The sequence below is a fragment of the Rhagoletis zephyria genome, unplaced genomic scaffold, assembly GCF_001687245.7.
Source record: "Rhagoletis zephyria isolate East Lansing unplaced genomic scaffold, Rhagoletis_zephyria_1.1 Rzeph_scaffold_00566, whole genome shotgun sequence".
Lineage (NCBI taxonomy): Eukaryota > Metazoa > Arthropoda > Insecta > Diptera > Tephritidae > Rhagoletis > Rhagoletis zephyria.
In genome coordinates this window covers 1-24,120 of record NW_016157650.1, presented here as the reverse complement: position 1 = coordinate 24,120, position 24,120 = coordinate 1, and the positions used below count along the sequence as shown (strand labels likewise).

Here is a 24,120-nt window from a genome sequence, read left to right as displayed (position 1 = left end):
GATGCTAATTTGTAGCAAACATAACACCTCATAGGGCTAATTTGTTTGGTTCCAGTTTTTTGACATTATAACTAGCTACAAGAGAGTTCGAGCTAGTGTCACTTCTACCTTATTAAATATGCCTTGTACCTTCATATTTTTTTGTCATGGTTCCCAAGCACAACATTATTGTAATAAAAAGCGAAAAGTTTTTACCGTATAAACGTAGTTAGAGAATAGGAAATCAAAGAAACAAAATGGATTCTACGTTAGTAAAATACGTTAAAAAATTGTGAAAACTAATGACCTTATTCATAAAAAATAAAATAGCTTTAAAAAAGGTTTATAAACCGAAAAATTTATGAAAACGTTATTTTATAAAGCTCTTAAAACCTACTTTATTTTTTATGAATAAGGCCATAATACTGTAACAGAAATTTTTAAGAAATAAAAATGTGAATGTATTTTTTCGTGTTTTTTTTAAATAAAATTTGAGTTGTTAGATGTGACAGTAACAACACGCTGTCGGATGCTGCCTTTAAACCTATTGAAGTTTACGTATAAATATTTTTTTTTGTTTTTTATTTTTAACACGCTTATACATATAAGATTCCCCTGTATGTAAAAATGTTCAGCTTTTTAATTCGATTTCACAGAAAGATCTTGAGTATGCAGTTTTTAGCCCATTTAATTTAGATATAAAAAAGGTCACGCTCAAAGTAGGAGGGACTTACGGTTGATTTTTGAAAGTTTTTTTTTCTTTTGTTGAAGGTGTTGCTCATTTTCACAAGAAAATGACTGGCACGGTCAACAAGCCAAAAATTGTAGAAAATCAACGGTAATTCCTAGCTGCTTCAAAATTGGACTTTGTGACACTAAAATTGGCTATAAAACTGCATACTCAAAATCTCTAATAAATCTAATCAAAAAGCTCGAAATTTATTAGACGCCATACTGGACACGCCATTTTGAATTTTGCAATTCTGACAGCGGATTAGTAATTAGTGATCACGAAAACCGCCTAGTACGAAATTTCTAATATTTTTTTCAAACCTTCGAATTTTGGCCGCACTTCTGGATTTCGGCCGCACTGTACGCCGGTACAAGATTTTCCCCGTACTTTCCACAATTTCATTATTCCTTTCAACCTGTAAACTTATACACAACAAGGTCATGGTTAAGAAAAATATAGCTGAAAATTACCGTTGATTTTTTTAGAATTTTATTTTGTGGAAGGTGTTGCGAATTTTCTTCCATATAATGCACGAACAAAACTGACATTTATACGGAAGAAAATGCGCAACACCCTCCACAAAAAAATATAAACAAGTAAGAAAGTCTAAGTTCGGGCGGAACCGAACATTAGATACCCGGCGCAAGTATTAAATATATGTTTTCCACCTTTCCGAAAACTACCGCTACATGGTAAACCGGGGTGGTTTTACCCCTATTTTAAACATCTTCGATAGAATATTCAGTTAGACATAATGATAAACTTATATAGCCATATGTGGGCGGTATCACGCCCATTTTCCAAAATTCCAAACAATGTTACTTCTATTCAAGGGATTGTTTTTAGTATAAATTTGGAGTAAATTAGAGTCTTTCAATTTAAAAATAATAAAGTTTCAAGCACTTCTGAAATTTATCGTTATATGAAAAGCGGCCGTAATTTTAGTCCGATTTCAATAATTTTCAACGTTTTACTTTTATGTGGCAAGGACAATAACCATACCGAGTTTGGTACAACGGTTACCGAGATACATATGTGTGATCATAAGTGGGCGGTGCCACGTCCATTCTCCAAAATTGTATCATAAATGTATTTCTTAGTAAAGAATTGTTGCAAGCATAAATTTTGAATAAATTAGCTTTAATATTTACTGATTTATTGAATATTTAATATTTCTCTAACATACCGTTATACGGGATGTGGGCGTGGTTATTATTCTATTTTAAAAATGTTCGGCCAGCTGATATGCTGTATCACGGCCAACAACTGTGCCAAGTTTGGATATACACATGTAACCATTAGTAGGCGTAGCCACGCCAAAAATTCCAAAAATTTATAATATTCTTATTTTTCTTCTAAAAATTATTGTAAATGTCAATTTTGAGTGAATAATATTCAGTAGTTACTAAAATATCGCAGTTTTCGTATTTCTGAAAATTACCGTTATATGGGAGGTAGGCGTGGCGATTCCTCTTTTCATTCTGATAATTTATGTATACATTTGTCTATATCTATCCCGATTCGTGGAGAGAATACAGAAGGTGACGCCGATGGCAACACCGATAATCGGCTCTCAGTGAATTTGACAGAATCAGCCGTTTTGCTGACGTCACAGTTGAGATGACAGCAGTAGTGATGTGCTGATTCAATATTTTTAAGTATTGATCGATATTCGGTACCGATTTAAAAAGTATCTAGTACTCTCGATAAAATAAAATAGTGTAACAAAAGATTTTTTAATAAGAAAATGTTGTTAAAACTGGAGTAAAATAAATAAAATAAAATAAGTTAAGCATTCGTCAAAGTTTCTAAAAGCCCAAAAACTCCAATGAAAATAACTAACAATTTTTATTAATTTACTTCGTTTTTAAAAAGATTGTCGCGCGAATAGCGAGCCGTCAGTTACATATCTGCACACATATAACCAAATATGCAAGTATGTTGAATTCGCCGACAAACTTTTTTAAAAACGAACTAAATGAATACAAATTGTTAGTAATTTTCTTTAGAGTTTGAGTAATTCCTTCCACATCATTTGGGTTTTAGTAACTTTGACGAAAGCTTAACTTATTTTATTTTATTCATTTTAGTGCAGTTTTAACAACATTTTCTTACTAAAAAATCTTTTGTTACGCTATTATATTTCATTTCTTTGATTGTACATGATAAATAAAAGCTTGTTTTTAAAAAATAATTTTGTACATTATTTTATTTTATTCATTTTAGTGCAGATTTAACAACATTTTTTTGCTAAAAATCTTTTGTTACACCATTTTATTTTATTTCTTTGATTGTACATGTTAAATAAAAGCTTGTTTTTAAAAAAATATATTTTTTTACATTATTTTATTTATATTTCATTTGCTTCGACTTTGCTGCGGCTGTGAGAACTTCCCTTACCAATTTTTTACATCTACATACATTTAGCTTTAAAAACAGCTGCAATCCAACCAAATGCACTTAGGTCTCTTTTTATGCGGATTTGAATTTATGCGGTTTTTCAAACCATTATTTCGCAGTAGCGATTTTGCTTTTTTGAGAGTTTTTATTACTTTTTTCAGTGTGTAAAAGACAATGCTTCTGATAAATAATTTGTCTTTGTATTCTTACATAATAATAATAATAATAATAGATTGGCGCTTACACATAAGTGGAGCTTCTCCTCCAATTTGTGGTGTGCACCTTGATGTTGTCACACAAAGGGGAGGGACCTACAGTTTTACGCCGACTCCGAACGGCGATTGTATTTTTACGAGAAGCTGTTTTTCATGCCAGAAATACACTCGGAGGTTTGCCATTGCCTGCCGAGGGGTGACCGCTGTTAAGAAAAAAAAACTTTTTTTCTAATTTTTTTATGTATTCTTACATAATTCATGTATTTATTGTGGTATTTTTATTTTTTATTTTTTTTGGTTAAAATACAGATACAATTTTATTTATTTCATTAATCTTCGGTTTAACATGGAATAATAAGTGTTGAAGTGAAGAAATAAATAGTTTTTTTTTGCTCAATAATGCCTCACTGGATTTTTTTATGCGGTTTTTTAGAATTTGTTACATGGAGTATCTGAATTTATGCGGTTTTTGAAAATGCTGGAACGCATCCCCTCTTTTTGTATGGTAGTAAATAACTTTTTTATGCGGATTGTTTTCATGCGGCTTTCTGAGGAACGCATGACCCGCATAAAAAGAGACCTAAGTGTAATGTAATTCTTAACAGATTCGCCTAAACTTATATTCTCTATCTCTCCCTGTATGTTTATGAAACCTAACTGTGGAAACACAATGCCGGCGAACGGCGAACTCACCACAGCGAAATTACCGCTGTCAAAATTAGAACACCCGCCGGCATATGAAATTGAACACAGTAAAAGCGAAATGCGAAGTTCGCTCGGCGGTGTTTCGTGGCGATAGATTTATTTCTATCGCTCTGCTGGGCGATGGCGGCAGTACATGCCAAAGGTGGCCGTATGTTTTTTTACTTTCAACGATTTAGAAGAAAACAGCATGTAACACGAATTATATTTGATGGTTGAAAAATACTATTCGTTAAATCTGGCTTAATATAAAATAATTTATAATAATTCCCCCTTGCCTTATATTTATATTTGTTATCATATCATCATTTCTAAATATGGTTTCGTTCTCGAAAATATGGTCACCTAACTTATAAGTGCGACGAAATGGTATCAGGTGTTTTCGCTGCCGCTCTAGTTCTGTTAAAGTAGGCGAAATAGCAGGGCGAATGGTGAACGACGGCATCGCCAATGCGGCGAACTTCGCCGTTCGCAGGGTATTGTGTTTCAAGCATAAGAGTTGGGCCATGTTAGACACAGTTAATATTAATTTCCGGTATTTTGTTTTGCCAAATAATTCATAATAGAATATATCATACCAGTGCCTGGAACTATACTACATAGTTGCGCGGGAAAATTACGCTCTGCTATAACTAGCAGTAGTGAACACACTGTTAAGAAGCTGTTAAGTGGGGATCACACGATTTGTACATTTGTACAGATTTGTACATTTTGGCAGTCACAGAGTGGTGTTGTCTAGAAATAATGAGTTTGGCTCAATAACAACTTTCCAAACAACACCACTCTGTAACTGTTAAAATGTACAAATCTGTACAAATGTACAAATCTTGTGATCCCTGTTTTAGATGAAGATAAACATATTATTTTGAAATTTATACACACTTCTATAAGAAAAGCATATCTGCTTTCGAACGAAGTATGTATATCTAGTATTACAAGAATACACATATAGAATTCTGTGGAGGCATATGTATGTATATCCTTACATGAGCAAACATGCCATACGGAGTTATAACCAGGGTTGTCGTTTTGGGCTTTTCCTACTACAATTGGTAGGTTTTTTCTCGTTGGTAGGATGGTAGGACGCTTAAAATTTAGGTAGGTTTCTTTGCTTATAAAGCAGAAAAAATCTCTGGTTTGTTGTAGTATGTCACTTTAGGTTTGTTCCACACGAACCCGCGGATAATACAGAGCGAATACGTTCCACTTTTGGATCATAAATGTCTTCTTCTTTGTGCACGAAACAGCCCGAACTTTTTTCCGGGCACAAATGTGCAAAAGGGCAATTTGAAATAACAGCTGTTGTTGTTAAAATCCGAAAGCAAATTTATAAAACACAAAAGTGGAAAATACCACAGAATTTTCAGAAAATGTAGTTATTTGGTAATTTTATTAGCCATGTAAGATAAATACACGTAAAATCATAGTTAAGAGCTGATTTGTTGATTCAGGACACGAAATGTGGTTTTTTGCGTTCGTCACGCTCTGGGCACCTTTGGGACGTGTTGACACATTTTTGACACTTGTGAGAGAGTTTTACGCTTTAACTACCGGAGCAGCCCGGAAAGCGTGTGGAGCAAAGCTTTTGTTAGTACTGTGAGTATGCTTGCCAAATTGGGACAATATCAGTTTTACCCTCATTCTGTTGCTTGGATGGGTCCAACTGTTTACTTAATACCTTAAGAAACTCATTGCTTACGTGCATAGGCAGAATTTCACCAATTACCTTCGGCGATTCTTTAAACTCCGTATACGATATAAAAAGTTGCATCCTCTGGGTATATAAAGGGACATCAAGTGATTGAATTGACAGACGTAAAGGCAGGTTTATAAATCAGATATTTTTCTTTGATATGCAGTAGCGAATCGATAATAGATTCAACAATGACAACATTGTTAAAATATTTTAAATGGCACTAGAAGAGCGCTTGAAATGAATACTACATAACAAATGTACGTATTTACTGAATATGTTATTTTTTATCACACACAAAAATTAAAAAGAAAACAACCTATTGTCTCCAGTAAATAGGAGGATCGCAAAGGTTTTAGCCGCAACTTGAAGAAATTAATGGCAAACCCTCAGCGCGCAGATTTTTCTCCCAGCCCGGCGGCTCCTAGACCCGGACATTTGGCCAGTCTATCCGTGCGATTTTTCATGTGATTTACTCCGAAGGCTTTACTAGAACTATAAACTATGCGAATTTTTTGTCATTTTTTTTGGTTTTTCGCAATTTATTCGAAATTTTGAGGGCGTAGAAGTCAAACGGATCCCAGATTCGTGTTCAAAGGGTCGGATTACATGTCTGTAGGTGGGTCTGCTTAAAAGCACACACCAAATTTTTATGTGTGCTATGTATATACTAGCTATTATTCTGATCTTTTTGTTTACTTGGAAATCCTATTTTAAGTATAAAAACCAGCAAACAAATTTATTTACTGCCGTCAAACGCCGTTTTCTTAAATGGTGGGAAAGAAGCTATTTTGCTAGGTTTTTGAACCCTCTCTTGGTAGGATAGAAAGTTTTTCAGTGGTAACCCTGGTTATAACGCGCGGTACCATACCGCTGCCTGCTTGAGCAAACCTTTATAATGAAAACAGCTCCTATAAAGATTTTATTTTGTTGCTTTAAATAGAAAAGTTCTTTAAATGTAAACTGATCCATTTTCACCTAATCTAAGGGCCCGTTGTTAAATGTATGGATATCAACAGCACATCATTATCGACGATTTCGATATCATGCATGTAACATCGAAAGCAGATGCTTTATTTAACCGGAGCTTCTACCTCCGATTTGTGTTAATCAGAATCAGACATTGAACAACGGGCCCTAAGCCTTTTAACCACTCCGGTATGTTAATTATATACAATTATTTTCCGTTTACCTTTACCATCGCATGGCATACGACTATTGCAGCCATTTTGGCCGGATTTTACTTAAAATGGCACTTTGTGCCAAAGTGGAACTTTTGAAAAATGGTAATATTTCAATACATTTTGGAGAAACCCTTTGCGTGTATCTACTTATCTTTGTCAACTAAAATTTTTTAATTTCTTTAGTGTATACAACTGGTTTATCTTACTTTGCAATGGATTTTTGTTTTAGGAATGTGTTTGTAATTTTAATGCTAAATGAGAAGAACTAAAAAGAATTATACCTTTTTTGGCCCTTTTATTTTTCTATTTGGCCCATTTTGGCACTTTTCTATCCTCAACATGGCACTTCATAGCTAAGTATAGTTGGTAGCCCTGATCGCACTAACTGAAACTTTATTGATGCATGTATGTGAATTATGCGTGGCTTTTATTGTATCTCTTCATTTCACTAACTTCCTGTGTCAGGACACCAAATAATGTAATTCTTAACAGAAGTGCCTAAAACTTAACAATAACACTGACAAAATTCATCATTTGACTACTGTCACAATTACTGCGCCTAAAACACAATATAAACATTGTTTCGCCGTTGTCACTTACTCAGTAGGTCATAACAATAAAACTGACATTTGTCATACGACAGCTTAAAATAAATTTGCGGCATAGTATTAGGCGCAGTAGTAAAGGCAATAGTCAGCCGCTGAGTTTGGTCAGTGGTGTGTGAATAGGGCGGTTAAACACTTTTCTTTCAACCTACCGACATAGCGGTCGTTGCTCCACTCGAAGGCTCTATTCTTCCTCAGCTCATGAAGGCTATTAGCAACGCTGGCGAAATTCGGAACAAATCGGTGGTAGNTTCGTAGTTCGTGCAGGTTCCTAGGTCTTGGCCAATCCTTTACTGCTTCTATCTTTTCCTTCGCAGTACAGATGCCCTCCGTTGTCACCTTGTGCCCTAAGAGGTTCACCTCCTTCCTGAACAGTGAGCACTTTTTAGGACTTAGCTTCAGACCAGCGCTAGCTATCCTCAGTAAAACTTCCTCCAAATTCTTCAGGTGCTCCTCAAAGCTTTTACCCAACACAATAATGTCGTATAGATACACCAAACATGTTTTCCAATGCATTCCCTTCAGCACATGGTCCATAAGTCTTTCAAAGGTGGCGGGAGCGTTGCATAATCCGAAGGACATCACCGTGAATTTTCAAAGACCATCTCCAACGCTGAAAGCTGTCTTCTCCTTGTCCTCGTCACTTACCCCCACTTGCTAATAACCGCTCTTAAGGTCGAGTGTTGAGAACCACTTTATTCCAGACAACGAGTCCAGAGGATCATTGATCCTGGGAAGTGGATATCTGTCCTTTTTCGTCACATCATTTAGTTTCCGGTAGTCTACGCAAAACCGCATTTTACCATCTTTCTTCTTCATCTTACCATCTTACAGCTTCACGTTTGGCCAGTGGAACACTTCAGTATCAATGCGATGTTTCACAACTTTTGTCCTGCCTGGTTTGTTGCCATCCTTGTCGAATATGTTGGAGTATCTGCGGAGAAGTTCCTTAGCCTTGTGCTGGTATTTTTCTTCCAACCCTTCCGTCCAAGCATTTATGTCTTCCGCAATGTCGTTCTCGCCAATGGAATCGCTTTCAGGTAATTTTTCGCAGTTGAAGATTGCCTCTACCTCTCGACATTTCCCCAGTACAATTCCTCTTCGGAGTTTGATTGGTGATTTGAACTCACTGAGTACTCGAACTGGGCTGCGTCCATCCTTTTGCGTCTTAGCCAGGGTTTTACCAATAAGTACGTCCGGTGTAGAATTCTGTGTTGCCTCAACAACCCACAACTTGTTTATCCCACAATCTCCATCAATCTTCGCCCAAACAACTGCTTCTGACTTCGGTGGAATCTGTTCAATTTCCTCTAGGATCACTCGCTTGCTGCTGTACGGGCGCTCATACCCAAAGGTAAGAGGCCCTTCCAAGTTGTTGTACNACAACCCACAACTTGTTTATCCCACAATCTCCATCAATCTTCGCCCAAACAACTGCTTCTGACTTCGGTGGAATCTGTTCACTTTCCTCTAGGATCACTCGCTTGCTGCTGTACGGGCGCTCATACCCAAAGGTAAGAGGCCCTTAAAAGTTGTTGTACTTCATGATCCTGTTCTTCATGTCGATCTGCATACCTTGATCAAATAAAAAGTCCAATCCAATGATGACTTCATCCACAATCGCCGCGATTATGAACTTGTGTAACACGGTCACATTCCCTATTGCGACTTTGCATGTTACCTCTCCTACAACTTGGATGTCCTCACCAGTTGCTGCCCTCAACGTTGCTCCAGGTAATGGCCTTACCTCTTTAGTGACCAAATCAGATCGAATGATGGAATGTGATGCGCCCGTATCCACAGTTAGTACTCGCTCATGTCCGTCCACATATCCACCAACAGTAACGTTGCTCGCTTTTCTGCCAATTCGCGAGACGGAGATTATGGGGCATTCAATTGCGGGAGCCAGCGCGCGCCCCTTGCTGCTGGCTCGTTTTAGTTTAACGACTGATTGGAGTTGGATTCGTCTCCTTCAGCCCTGCGTTTGCATCCTGCTGAATTGTTGAGCGCACTGGAACTTGCGCTGCAATCGCGGGCGAAGTGGCCTGGCCTTCCACATTTAAAACATTTGCCAGAGCCATGCTTTTTCTCGCCCAACAGTTGGATTAGCTTCTTCAGCATTTCCTTTATCGCGTCCGGTGTCTCCACTTTCACTCAATGGGCTTTGTAGGCTGGTCTACTTAGGAGTGCTGCCGTTTCACGTGTCTGAGCATACGAGACAGTTTCAGCAAATGTTCCTTTCACAGTCAGGAATAGTCTGCAAGATTTCCGCTGCAGGTCCTTTTAATGCAACGAACAGAGCAGCGGATTTATCCTCCATGCTTCAGTGACTTGTTGTAGCTGTCTTCTCGAACTGGAGCTTAACGACCTGGAAAGGAATCGTGCCGTCAAAGGATGGAGTTTTTACCTTGGGAGCGTTCGTCGAAGGGGCTGGACGATTCAACTGCAAGTCTCGGAGTCGACCTTCCAACACGCCCATCTTAACCTCGACTTTGTCCTGTCTCTCTTCGATTTTTCCTGTATTTGGGCAATCTTTGCATCCTGTGCTTCCAGTTGGCATGACATCTGCGCTGATACCGCTGATGATATACGTGTCTCCAGCGCTTGTATCTGCGATGAAACATCTGACGACAGCTGCGACCTTTGTGCTTCAAGCTGTGTTTGCTTCATCTGTGACATGGCAGCCAATAACGTGTTCATGTCCATAGCTGTTGATAACGAAGGAACCTTTTGCTGTTCTTCCAGCAAACAAATTTATTTACTGCCGTCAAACGCCGTTTTCTTAAATGATAGGAAAGAAGCTATTTTGCTAGATTTTTGAACCCTCTCTTGGTAGGAAAGAAAGTTTTTCAGTGGTAACCCTGCTTATAACGCGCGNATCGAATGATGGAATGTGATGCGCCCATATCCACAGTTAGTACTCGCTCATGTCCGTCCACATATCCACCAACAGTAACGTTGCTCGCTTTTCTGCCAATTTACGAGACGGATATTATGGGGAATTCAATTGCGGGAGCCAGCGCGCGCCCCTTGCTGCTGGCTCGTTTTAGTTTAACGACTGATTGGAGTTGGATTCGTCTCCTTCAGCCCTGCGTTTGCATCCTGCTGAATTGTTGAGCGCACTGGAACTTGCGCTGCAATCGCGGGCGAAGTGGCCTGGCCTTCCACATTTAAAACATTTGCCAGAGCCATGCTTTTTCTCGCCCAACAGTTGGATTAGCTTCTTCAGCATTTCCTTTATCGCGTCCGGTGTCTCCACTTTCACTCAATGGGCTTTGTAGGCTGGTCTACTTAGGAGTGCTGCCGTTTCACGTGTCTGAGCATACGAGACAGTTTCAGCAAATGTTCCTTTCACAGTCAGGAATAGTCTGCAAGATTTCCGCTGCAGGTCCTTTTAATGCAACGAACAGAGCAGCGGATTTATCCTCCATGCTTCAGTGACTTGTTGTAGCTGTCTTCTCGAACTGGAGCTTAACGACCTGGAAAGGAATCGTGCCGTCAAAGGATGGAGTTTTTACCTTGGGAGCGTTCGTCGAAGGGGCTGGACGATTCAACTGCAAGTCTCGGAGTCGACCTTCCAACACGCCCATCTTAACCTCGACTTTGTCCTGTCTCTCTTCGATTTTTCCTGTATTTGGGCAATCTTTGCATCCTGTGCTTCCAGTTGGCATGACATCTGCGCTGATACCGCTGATGATATACGTGTCTCCAGCGCTTGTATCTGCGATGAAACATCTGACGACAGCTGCGACCTTTGTGCTTCAAGCTGTGTTTGCTTCATCTGTGACATGGCAGCCAATAACGTGTTCATGTCCATAGCTGTTGATAACGAAGGAACCTTTTGCTGTTCTTCCAGCAAACAAATTTATTTACTGCCGTCAAACGCCGTTTTCTTAAATGATAGGAAAGAAGCTATTTTGCTAGATTTTTGAACCCTCTCTTGGTAGGAAAGAAAGTTTTTCAGTGGTAACCCTGCTTATAACGCGCGGTAGCATACCGCTGCCTGCTTGAGCAAGCCTTTATAATGAAAACAGCCCTATAAAGATTTTATTTTGTTGCTTTAAATAGAAAAGTTCTTTAAATGTAAACTGAACCATTTTCACCTAATCTAAGGGCCCGTTGTTAAATGTATGGATATCAACAGCACCTCATTATCGACGATTTCGATATCATGCATATAACATGTGATCGCTAAAGTAGATGCTGTATTTAACCGGAGCTTCTACCTCCGATTTGTGTTAATCAGAATCAGACCTTGAACAACGGGCCCTAAGCCTTTTTACCACTCCGGTATGTTAATTATAGACAATTATTTTCCGTTTACCTTTACCATCGCATAGCATACGACTATGCAGCATTATCCACATCGCCTTAACAGTATTCGGAAGAAAGACATCGTACTCAGGGCTACCAACTTGGCTCAAACCATGCCATTTTGGCCGGATTTTACTTAAAATGCCACTTTGTGCCAAATTGGAACTTTTGAAAAATGGTAATATTTCAATACATTTTGGTGAAACCCTTTGCGTGTATCTACTTATCTTTGTCAACTAAAATTTTTTAATTTCTTTAGTGTATACAACTGGTTTATCTTACTTTGCATTGGACTTTTGTTTTAGGAATGTGTTTGTAATTTTAATGCTAAATGAGAAGAACAAAAAAGAATTATACCTTTTTTGGCACTTTTATTTTTCTATTTGGCACATTTTGGCACTTTTCTATCCTCAACATGGCACTTCATAGCTAAGTATGGTTGGCAGCCCTGATCGCACTAACTGAAACTTTATTGCTTGCGGGATAGTATAAATACCTATGTATGTACACTTTTAAGATGCATGAATGTGAACTATGCGTGGCTTTTATTGTATCTCTGCATTTCACTAACTTCCTGTGCCAGGAGACCAAATATTGTAATTCTTAACAGACAACAATTTGCGATGTTAAACACTGTTGAAGGTAATTTCCGGTATTTCTCTCTTATACTATTTTCAGACAGGCAGTTAATCGAGCAATTATCCAAGCTTTCTCAATTAATGCACTAATTAAGATCGATTTGCCATACAAAATTTCAATTATAAATTGCTCGATTGGTAATTAATTGAATGTTTAATCGAGTAAAAACTCCAATGCAACTCTGTTAGGTAAGTTCGTTTTCTTAGTTTTGGTGTGTTCAGTGTTAAATGACAATCAGCTGTTTGACATAAATTTATTATTTTCTTATTGGAACCAAAACAATCAAAAACCAAAAAAATTTAATTTTAACTGCAGAATGCAGAACGATCTGAATGGTGAGTAAATAAACACAAATGGTTTTGTGTAATGTTTATTAAAAACACATATGTATGTATTTCAGTTCGATTACCTCCAAAACCAAGAAAGAGGAGACTGGCTTGGGAAGAGGATGGCGAAGTGGCCATTCTTGATGTGCAGGTGAAGTTGGCGAACTTCACGCAACGCTACAGGTAAGAAAAAATAAAGGAATAATATTCAAAACCACTAAAAATTTAATTCGTTAATAGAAAAGAGAAATTGGCTATGGGACCTTCTGGTGGATCACCCTCAACGTGGCCTTTATACGCAAGGGTGCACCAGATAATCGGTGGATTTAAGGCCAACATGTTTTGCGAGCTGACGCTTGAAAACATCAGCGGTATGTATGCGTTTTTGGAATGTGCCTTACTAAAAGCCGTAATGTGTTTAGTGGAGATATTTGTTTTGTAGCAGAGTGACGCGTCTGTGTACATGCTAGAACAGCTCGTTTAGTTGCAGGTTTAAGTGCGAAGGTACACTTCGATTTTGCACGAGCACAGACATACGGTGGTGCTTCAAAACAAATGTTCCACTAAAAACTTAAGTAGAGAATGAAAATGTTCCCCACTTAACTGGTTTCAGTAGTGCTAATAGAAATTTTATCTACTAAAAAATGTTCAATGTGTATAATGAAAACATCTTGAGAGAGCGATTGTCTTATATTTTCCTTTAAGAATGAGCTGGATTTCACTTTCTCCCTTTTTACTATGGTTTAATTTTTTTCGAACCCATTTCGAGTGTATTTCAAATTTACTCTGAACGTTGGAAAACCAAGGTTGGTTATGAGTTCATTCTCAGTTCGATATGCATATTGGATATTGAAGGTAATTTTCGAATGTTCGCCAAAATGTTTGTAGGGTTATTTGTAATACGATTTTGTGGTGGTGCACCGCAAACCACCCTAAACGAAAGAGGATGGAAAGCGCTTTACTAAAAGTAACCCATCCCCCCACAGACCCCTTGGGAGCTGTTTAAACATAGGAGAAATTGGGATTTTTTCCGAAAGGATTACAATCCTCACTAAGTACAATTATCCTTTCTGTGTTGCCGAAGAAGAGGGGCTGAACACCTTTTGTAGAGATAATTCGTGGATACTTTTTGCGTTTGACAGCTCAGCTCGGTTTATTTTTTTTATTCGGGTCTCGCGTTTTGCACATCAACATCATTGTTGTACAAATAACTAAACCGTTCCCTATCTTTTTAACTTCGATACAAGCACATATTTTCATATGTATTTATTTAATGCTGATTTTATTTATTTCATTCTTATTTGTGTTTTTTTTTCTTTTAAACAGAAGCCGATATAGCATCCCAGCCATCACCACTGTCATCACTCAGCCCAACATTTTCCTCACCACTGGCATCACCTCTTCCTGCTGTGCCAACCACACCGCTGCCTACGCCGTCACCGCCGCTGTCATCACCTCTCACTCCTCTGCCAACCACACCGTCACCACCGCTATCATCGCCATCATCACCAATGCCTAGCAGCTCAGCTTCTGCGGTTGAGCCTAAAAGAAAGAAAACAATGGGCACTTTACAGAAGAAAGTATTAGAAAAATTTGATGGGTCGTCAGCGGAGATAAGCCAACATATTCAGAGGAGTGAGGAAAATGAAAAAGAGAAGATGAAGATAGAAAAAGACAAAGCTGAAACACTGAGGGAGATAGCCAATGATAACAAGGAGTTAAAAGTTGGCATTTTATCATTTTTGAATAGAAATTAATAACATTGTACAGCACTCGGCTGGCTATTGGACCAAACCAACTTTTTTAAAGAGATTGAGTCATAAGTAAAAAAAAGTTAGTTCTCCGTTTTTCGAAGTTAGCCTTCGAAATCGAGATATGGGCCTTCGAAATTCGAAATTGGACCTTTGGTAAAAAATTATTTTTAATTATTGCATGTAAAACGCAAAAAAAGTAAAAATGCAGACATGGTCCGCCTTTTGCTCTCATTTATATGGTATATAATTTTTTTTGTGAAAACTTATATTACAGGTGCTATAACGGGTCAAAGGTCAGATCTTCGAAAATTGAAAAACTTAATATTTCAGACAATTTTGAACCGATTTTAAAAAGATTTACATCGTTGTAAAATTTATTAAATGCGCTTTCTTTATATATGCATATTTGTATACTTCGTATATAAAAATTTTAGAAAAAACACATTTTAATGAAAAAATACCTTTTTTTATAAAAAAAAAAAATTTAGCAAAAAAATGACTAGCCGATTTTTAAACAATTGGTATCGTTGTAAAGATGATTAAATCCCCTTTCTTCTGATATGCATATTTCTAAAAATCGGTTAGTAATTTTTTTGTTTAAAATATGTTTTTTTATAAAAAAAAGGTATTTTTTCATTTAAATGTGTTTTTTCCAAAATTTTTATATACGAAGTATACAAACATGCATATCGAAAGAAAGCGGATTTAATTACCTTTACAACAATATATTTTCTTTTTAAATCAGTTCAAAATTGTTTGCAATATAAGGAAATTAATTTTTCGAAGACCTGAACTTTGACCCTTATAGCACCTGTAATATAGGTCTGCACAAAAAAATGTATATACCATTTAAATTAAAGGTGGACTGCGCCTATATTTTTAGGTTTTTAGTTATTTACATACATGCAATAATTTAATATAATTTTTTACCAAAGGTCCTATTTCGAACTTCGAAGGCCCATATCTCGATTTCGGAGGCTAATTTCGAAAAACGGAAAAATCATTTTTTTGCCTATGACTCAAGTGCAGTTATTAACTAACAAAAAGTATATACAGTGCCTCAACCCAATGACCACGTGTCGATTTTTTTTTTTAAATATTAGTATGTTTTTCGAGCTAAATTTCTTTTGTTATTTATCTATAAAAATACCATCCAAGCTTTAACCAAAACCTTAAAAATCACTTGGGGGGATTCACAACGGTGTCGTTAGTGTCGTATTGTTGTATGTCGTAAACTTTAAACGCCTAAGAAATATATTAAAAGGATTCGCAAAGTACCATCAAAGTCATATTATGCATTTTCGCAGTGTTAAAAAATAGTTGGTTGTGGTTTTAACTTCTCTAAGCATTTATTTAAGCTTTTAAAGTTTACAACAATATGACACTTACGACACCGATGTGAATCCCCCAAGTGATTTTTAAGGTTTTGGTTAAAGCTTGGACGGTATTTTTATAGATAAATAACAAAAGAAGTTTAGCTCGAAAAACATTACTAATATTTAAAACAAACAACACGAGGTCATTTGTTTGATTCACTGTAAATAAAAAAAAATTAAAATGAATTAATTGAACAAATAAAAATTGTACTCACTAAAATAATTGCATAGTCCTTGCCTTATTTCTTCAGCTGAGGGTTGATTGTCTCTGGCTGTCAGCTGTCTTAAAAGAATTTTTGTTTATTTACAATAAATTGGTAAAATGGAAAACAATAAGTGCTTAAGCGAACTTTTTCTTGCGTATACTGCAAATATACAAGTTTTGCAGTCAGTGCTGGCTAGCTACGCAAGTTCAATGGCCTTATATAAAAAGAGAAAAGAAAAAAACTTCATAATTTTGCAACATTTGCGAAGACAGCAGCTATTGCTTTACGGGTTACTGCAGAGGAACGCTACTCAGAGATCCCTCTGGAAATTGGTAAATCAAATTATAAGTAATCAGTTCTTGTCCTTTTATAAATGATACTTCCTCTATTACAGAATCGGCAGTCTTCTTTCTGGGAAGTTAATTGCAATTGCAACGATGACCATTTCTTTAAGACGCACTTCCGCATGAACCGCACTAGTTTCGAAACACTCTGTGGTTTCCTCAAAAACCTGCACAAAGCCGACACAAACTGGCGCAACGCGATTCCATTGCAAAAACGCGTTGCGATAGCTCTATTTACGCTGGGATCGTCTGGGGAGTACAGAGTGGTTTCCGAACTATTTGGTGTTGGAATATCGACCGTGTGCACAATCTTGTGGGAGTTTTGCGAGGAAGTCTGGCAAGCTTTGTCAGCGCAATACATAAAGAAATTACCACCGACTCCACAAACTTTAAAAGACTGTGTTGATGGTTTTGACCGTCTCGGCTTTCCCCAATGCCTTGGAGCAATTGGTAAGAAAGTTAAAAATGCAACTAATTTATATAAAAACAAAGATATACGTACATACATATATATTCAGATGGGTGCCACATCGAAGTTAGGCCGAATCCAGCCGATGCAACCGACTACCACAACTATAAAGGATGGTATTCTATTGTTCTACTAGCTGTAGTGGATTATAGGTTATTTAACTTTTATCCTGTTGTTTTTTTTCTAAAAAGCATGTATTAATTATTTCTATTTATGTTCAGATATCGGTTTTTATATGTGAACATTGGTGCTCCTGGACGATGCAATGATTCGCAGATATATAATGCATCGTTAATGAAGCGAGTAATGGAGGAGAACGAATTACTGAAGGTCAGTAAGAAAGAAATAGGTGGAGTACAAATGCCTATATGCATTATTGGAGATTCTGCGTTTCGGTTTTCCACCTCCTTAATGAAGCCATACGCGTTTTCAATGGCCTTAACTGAAACACAAAAACTCTATAATTATAAGCTTTCAAAGTGCAGAAGAGTAGTTGAGAATGCATTTGGCCACTTGAAAGGACGATTCCGTCGTGTTGGAAAAGGTTTAGACAACCGAATTGGGAAGGCACCCATCATTATTAGAGCCTGCTGCGTCTTGCACAATTATTTAAATGAAATGAACGACACTATAAATGACATGTGGTTGGAGAGATTGCAAGAAGTGAACAGAAATCTCGAAAATCCTGAATATGTTACTATAGTTGGAGACAATCAACCCTCAGCTGAAGAAATAAGGCAAGGACTATGCAATTATTTTAGTGAGTACAATTTTTATTTGTTCATTTAATTCATTTTCATTTTTTTTTATTTACAGTGAATCAAACAAATGACCTCGTGTTGTTTGTTTTTAAATATTAGTAATGTTTTTCGAGCTAAATTTCTTTTGTTATCTATCTATAAAAATACCGTCCAAGCTTTAACCAAAACCTTAAAAATCACTTGGGGGATTCACAACGGTGTCGTAAGTGTCATATTGTTGTAAACTTTAAAAGCTTAAATAAATGCTTAGAGAAGTTAAAACCACAACCAACTATTTTTTAACACTGCGAAAATGCATAATATGACTTTGATGGTACTTTGCGAACCCTTTTAATATATTTCTTAGGCGTTTAAAGTTTACGACATACAACAATACGACACTAACGACACCGTTGTGAATCCCCCAAGTGATTTTGAAGGTTTTGGTTAAAGCTTGGACGGTATTTTTATAGATAAATAACAAAAGAAATTTAGCTCGAAAAACATTACTAATATTTAAAAAAAAAAATCAACACGTGGTCATTGGGTTGAGGCACTGTATATACTTTTTGTTAGTTAATAACTGCACTTGAGTCATAGGCAAAAAAAGGGATTTTTCCGTTTTTCGAAATTAGCCTCCGAAATCGAGATATGGGCCTTCGAAGTTCGAAATAGGACCTTTGGTAAAAAATTATATTAAATTATTGCATGTATGTAAATAACTAAAAACCTAAAAATATAGGCGCAGTCCACCTTTAATTTAAATGGTATATAAATTTTTTTGTGCAGACCTATATTACAGGTGCTATAAGGGGACAAAGTTCAGGTCTTCGAAAAATTAATTTCCTTATATTGCAAACAATTTTGAACTGATTTAAAAAAAATATATATTGTTGTAAAGGTGATTAAATCCGCTTTCTTTCGACATGCATATTTGTATACTTCGTATATAAAAATTTTAGAAAAAACACATTTAAATGAAAAAATACCTTTTTTTTATAAAAAAAACTTATTTTAAACAAAAAAATTACTAACCGATTTTTAGAAATATGCATATCAGAAGAAAGGGGATTTAATCACCTTTACAACGATACCAATTGTTTAAAAATCGGTTAGTCATTTTTTTGCTAAATTTTTTTTTTTATAAAAAAAGGTATTTTTTCATTAAAATGTGTTTTTTCTAAAATTTTTATATACGAAGTATACAAATATGCATATATAAAGAAAGCGCATTTAATAAATTTTACAACGATGTAAATCTTTTTAAAATCGGTTCAAAATTGTCTGAAATATTAAGTTTTTCAATTTTCGAAGATCTGACCTTTGACCCGGTATAGCACCTGTAATATAAGTTTTCACAAAAAAAATTATATACCATATAAATGAGAGCAAAAGGCGGACCATGTCTGCATTTTTACTTTTTTTGCGTTTTACATGCAATAATTAAAAATAATTTTTTACCAAAGGTCCAATTTCGAATTTCGAAGGCCCATATCTCGATTTCGAAGGCTAACTTCGAAAAACGGAGAACTAACTTTTTTTTACTTATGACTCAATCTCTTTAAAAAAGTTGGTTTGGTCCAATAGCCAGCCGAGTGCTGTACAATGTTATTAATTTCTATTTAAAAATGATAAAATGCCAACTTTTAACTCCTTGTTATCATTGGCTATCTCCCTCAGTGTTTCAGCTTTGTCTTTTTCTATCTTCATCTTCTCTTTTTCATTTTCCTCACTCCTCTGAATATGTTGGCTTATCTCCGCTGACGACCCATCAAATTTTTCTAATACTTTCTTCTGTAAAGTGCCCATTGTTTTCTTTCTTTTAGGCTCAACCGCAGAAGCTGAGCTGCTAGGCATTGGTGATGATGGCGATGATAGCGGTGGTGACGGTGTGGTTGGCAGAGGAGTGAGAGGTGATGACAGCGGCGGTGACGGTGTAGGCAGCGGTGTGGTTGGCACAGCAGGAAGAGGTGATGCCAGTGGTGAGGAAAATGTTGGGCTGAGTGATGACGGCAATACTGGGGTCAGTGGTGATGGCTGGGATGCTATATCGGCTTCTGTTTAAAAGAAAAAAAAAACACATAAGAATGAAATAAATAAAATCAGCATTAAATAAACACATATGAAAATATGTGCTTGTATCGAAGTTAAAAAGATAGGGAACGGTTTAGTTATTTGTACAACAATTTTGGGTTGATGTGCAAAACGCGAGACTCGAATAAAAAAAATAAACCGAGCTGAGCTGTCAAACGCAAAAAGTATCCACGAATTATCTCTACAAAAGGTGTTCAGCCCCTCTTCTTCGGCAACACAGAAAGGATAATTGTACTTAGTGAGGATTATAATCCTTTCGGAAAAAATCCCAATTTCTCCTATGTTTAAGCAGCTCCCAAGGGGTCTGTGGGGGGATGGGTTACTTTTAGTAAAGCGCTTTCCATCCTCTTTCGTTTAGGGTGGTTTGCGGTGCACCACCACAAAATCGTTTTACAAATAACCCTACAAACATTTTGGCGAACATTCGAAAATTACCTTCAATATCCAATATGCATATCGAACTGAGAATGAACTCATAACCAACCTTGGTTTTCCAACGTTCAGAGTAAATTTGAAATACACTCGAAATGGGTTCGAAAAAAATTAAACCATAGTAAAAAGGGAGAAAGTGAAATCCAGCTCATTCTTAAAGGAAAATATAAGACAATCGCTCTCTCAAGATGTTTTCATTATACACATTGAACATTTTTTAGTAGATAAAATTTCTATTAGCACTACTGAAACCAGTTAAGTGGGGAACATTTTCATTCTCTACTTAAGTTTTTAGTGGAACATTTGTTTTGAAGCACCACCGTATGTCTGTGCTCGTGCAAAATCGAAGTGTACCTTCGCACTTAAACCTGCAACTAAACGAGCTGTTCTAGCATGTACACAGACGCGTCACTCTGCTACAAAACAAATATCTCCACTAAACACATTACGGCTTTTAGTAAGGCACATTCCAAAAACGCATACATACCGCTGATGTTTTCAAGCGTCAGCTCGCAAAACATGTTGGCCTTAAATCCACCGATTATCTGGTGCACCCTTGCGTATAAAGGCCACGTTGAGGGTGATCCACCAGAAGGTCCCATAGCCAATTTCTCTTTTCTATTAACGAATTAAATTTTTAGTGGTTTTGAATATTATTCCTTTATTTCTTCTTACCTGTAGCGTTGCGTGAAGTTCGCCAACTTCACCTGCACATCAAGAATGGCCACTTCGCCATCCTCTTCCCAAGCCAGTCTCCTCTTTCTTGGTTTTGGAGGTAATCGAACTGAAATACATACATATGTGTTTTTAATAAACATTACACAAAACCATTTGTGTTTATTTACTCACCATTCAGATTGTTCTGCATCCTGCAGTTAAAATTAAATTTTTTTGGTTTTTGATTGTTTTGGTTCCAATAAGAAAATAATAAATTTATGTCAAACAGCTGATTGTCATTTAACACTGAACACACCAAAACTAAGAAAACGAACTTACCTAACAGAGTTGCATTGGAGTTTTTACTCGATTAAACATTCAATTAATTACCAATTGAGCAATTTATAATTGAAATTTTGTATGGCAAATCGATCTTAATTAGTGCATTAATTGAGAAAGCTTGGATAATTGCTCGATTAACTGCCTGTCTGAAAATAGTATAAGAGATAGCAAATAATTCGTTTGTCACGTAATTTTGTTCAGTTGAACTCAAGGTTTTTGAAATAAATGTTATTGGCCTTCTCTCTAGGGATAGGACTGCACCTACTACCACATTGGAAGCATCAGTAGTCAAGATTAATTTTTTTTTTTTGTTAAATTTGGTTGAACTAATTCAACTTGCTCTCGCATGCATCCTTTAAAGTTTCGCAAGCAACTATTCATTCCTGATCAAGATTAATATTTGTTTTCTTTGACATATATTGTGATAGTTTACCATTATCTTCTTTTAAGTGTTTCGTTAGTTAGGTTTAGCCATTGTCGCATAATCTTATCTTACTAATATTATAAATGTGAAAGTTTGTATGTTTGGATGTTTGGGATATCATCACGCGGAAACGACTGAACGGATTTGCATGAAATTTCGTACACAGTTAGCCTATGGGCCATGGTGTAATGAACTGAAGGTGGCGCATTACCACTACTTTAGTTTTGTCGACTTTGACGTTTATGGCAATACGTAAACAAACTTTTTGTTTATAAACAAGTGCAAACGTATTGCAAACGTATTTTGTACTTTCAAGTGAAAAATCGAAGTAATTCGTGCGTTCTATGGTAAAAAACGTTTTAGTTGTAATAAAAACTTTATAAAAATGTCGTGTCGTGTGTTGAATTGCAGCAGCCGTAAGGGTAAAGCCCCCAAATGCAGTTTTTTTTTGTTTCCCCGCGACGACGCCTTGGCCAGAATGTAGGTAGAGTTCTGCCGGCAGGAGAAGCCATACAATTTAGACACCAGCGTAATATGCATGAAGCACTTTACGTTAAAACGTTGAAATACCACAAATTAGAAACTAAAATCGGAGGTAAGCAAGCATCGACCACATTCTGGAGGAAAACATGCGCTGCGAGAAGATATTATGNTCTGAAAATAGTATAAACGATAGCAAATAATTCGTTTGTCACGTAATTTTGTTCAGTTGAACTCAAGGTTTTTGAAATAAATGTTATTGGCCTTCTCTCTAGGGATAGGACTGCACCTACTACCACATTGGAAGCATCAGTAGTCAAGATTAATTTTTTTTTTTGTTAAATTTGGTTGAACTAATTCAACTTACTCTCGCATGCATCCTTTAAAGTTTCGCAAGCAACTATTCATTCCTGATCAAGATTAATATTTGTTTTCTTTGACATATATTGTGATAGTTTACCATTATCTTCTTTTAAGTGTTTCGTTAGTTATGTTTAGCCATTGTCGCATAATCTTATCTTACTAATATTATAAATGTGAAAGTTTGTATGTTTGGATGTTTGGGATATCATCACGCGGAAACGACTGAACGGATTTGCATGAAATTTCGTACACAGTTAGCCTATGGGCCATGGTGTAATGAACTGAAGGTGGCGCATTCCCGAAACCACTACTTTAGTTTTGTCGACTTTGACGTTTATGGCAATACGTAAACAAACTTTTTGTTTAGAAACAAGTGCAAACGTATTGCAAACGTATTTTGTACTTTCAAGTGAAAAATCGAAGTAATTCGTGCGTTCTATGGTAAAAAACGTTTTAGTTGTAATAAAAACTTTATAAAAATGTCGTGTCGTGTGTTGAATTGCAGCAGCCGTAAGGGTAAAGCCCCCAAATGCAGTTTTTTTTTGTTTCCCCGCGACGACGCCTTGGCCAGAATGTAGGTAGAGTTCTGCCGGCAGGAGAAGCCATACAATTTAGACACCAGCGTAATATGCATGAAGCACTTTACGTTAAAACGTTGAAATACCACAAATTAGAAACTAAAATCGGAGGTAAGCAAGCATCGACCACATTCTGGAGGAAAACATGCGCTGCGAGAAGATATTATGTATCACTTTTTCGGCACCTGCAATACAAACACAAAAATTCTAAATAGTTAGTTAATGATACCTATTCTTTTGAACACATATCAAGAGTGGTTGTATATTTTTTGTTAACGTTGTGCTTAATTTGCTATATTCAAAGATGACTTGAGAAATTGGTGAATCGTGAAGAAAACACGTTTTCTCACTGCAAATTCACAACTGTCAACTCATTGTTCTTCGCCATATTCTTTGTTTACCCGTTGCCACAAATGTCATTCTGCGGGAATGCGCAATCTTGTATTCTATCGTTCTTGCCTATGGGCCAGATAGGTTAATAAGCTATTTTTAAGAGTTGCCCCTGTTAAAAAAGTTTCATTATATTAATACGCGGAAACGACTAAATGGATTTGCATGAAATTTCGCNTCTTACTAATATTATAAATGTGAAAGTTTGTATGTTTGGATGTTTGGGATATCATCACGCGGAAACGACTGAACGGATTTGCATGAAATTTCGTACACAGTTAGCCTATGGGCCATGGTGTAATGAACTGAAGGTGGCGCATTCCCGAANAAAGTTTGCACACTGATAGCTTATGACCTAGACTGGAAAATAGGCTACTTTTTTAAGAATTGCCGCCTGTTTGAAAATGAAATTTTGCTCAAAGATGGTTTATGACCTGGATTGAAAAAATAGGCTACTTCCTTAACCGGTATTCCGATCAGAACGAAATTTAGTACACTTACTACGGATTTCGGAAGGATGGTCTTAGACTGAAAGTAAGTGCGGTAACTTAAAGCCCCTCCCATACAAATTGGAATTTTCATATTACATACATATTGTAGTATTACACTAAATATCGACCGCACACAGCTAAGCCATTATGACCCAAATAAATTCTAATGAACTCAGCGGGAGTTCAACGT

General features: G+C 36.6%; 3 protein-coding genes across 3 annotated transcripts; 2 read left to right on the top strand and 1 right to left on the bottom strand.

Annotated features, from left to right (window-relative positions):
- Positions 1 to 12,780: 12,780 nt before the first annotated feature.
- Positions 12,781 to 14,508, top strand: LOC108360407 (swi5-dependent recombination DNA repair protein 1 homolog; the record flags this gene model as incomplete). The annotated part of the gene is made up of 4 exons (XM_017612668.1): positions 12,781 to 12,799; positions 12,865 to 12,973; positions 13,031 to 13,161; positions 14,117 to 14,508. Coding segments are annotated over exons 1-4 (651 nt in total), but the record flags the coding sequence as incomplete, so codon positions are not given.
- A 1,802-nt stretch (positions 14,509 to 16,310) lies between these two features.
- On the top strand, positions 16,311 to 17,705 carry LOC108360410 (uncharacterized). Its single transcript, XM_017612671.1, has 5 exons — positions 16,311 to 16,458; positions 16,521 to 16,920; positions 16,989 to 17,091; positions 17,161 to 17,614; positions 17,659 to 17,705. The coding sequence occupies exons 1-5, from the start codon at positions 16,336 to 16,338 to the stop codon at positions 17,665 to 17,667; spliced, it is 1,089 nt and encodes a 362-aa protein (XP_017468160.1). The 5' UTR covers positions 16,311 to 16,335; the 3' UTR covers positions 17,668 to 17,705.
- Positions 17,706 to 18,401: 696 nt separating this feature from the next.
- LOC108360406 (proline-rich receptor-like protein kinase PERK10) lies at positions 18,402 to 21,346 on the bottom strand. Its single transcript, XM_017612667.1, has 5 exons — positions 21,055 to 21,346; positions 20,881 to 20,989; positions 20,693 to 20,823; positions 19,413 to 19,736; positions 18,402 to 18,409 (listed from the first exon to the last, which is right to left on the bottom strand). The coding sequence occupies exons 1-5, from the start codon at positions 21,071 to 21,073 to the stop codon at positions 18,402 to 18,404; spliced, it is 591 nt and encodes a 196-aa protein (XP_017468156.1). The 5' UTR covers positions 21,074 to 21,346.
- Between the last annotated feature and the right edge of the window lie 2,774 nt (positions 21,347 to 24,120).

What these genes read in the sequence shown, in the direction of transcription:
- LOC108360410 (XM_017612671.1), top strand. Translation starts at nt 16,336, where the DNA reads ATGGCCTTATATAAAAAGAGAAAAGAAAAAAACTTCATAATTTTGCAA. An exon ending in AGAGATCCCTCTGGAAATTG is followed by an intron (nt 16,459 to 16,520) that starts GTAAATCAAATT and finishes CCTCTATTACAG; the next exon opens with AATCGGCAGTCTTCTTTCTG. An exon ending in CCAATGCCTTGGAGCAATTG is followed by an intron (nt 16,921 to 16,988) that starts GTAAGAAAGTTA and finishes ATATATATTCAG; the next exon opens with ATGGGTGCCACATCGAAGTT.
- LOC108360406 (XM_017612667.1), bottom strand. An exon ending in AACTTCACGCAACGCTACAG is followed by an intron (nt 20,824 to 20,880) that starts GTAAGAAGAAAT and finishes ATTCGTTAATAG; the next exon opens with AAAAGAGAAATTGGCTATGG. An exon ending in GACGCTTGAAAACATCAGCG is followed by an intron (nt 19,737 to 20,692) that starts GTATGTATGCGT and finishes TCTTTTAAACAG; the next exon opens with AAGCCGATATAGCATCCCAG.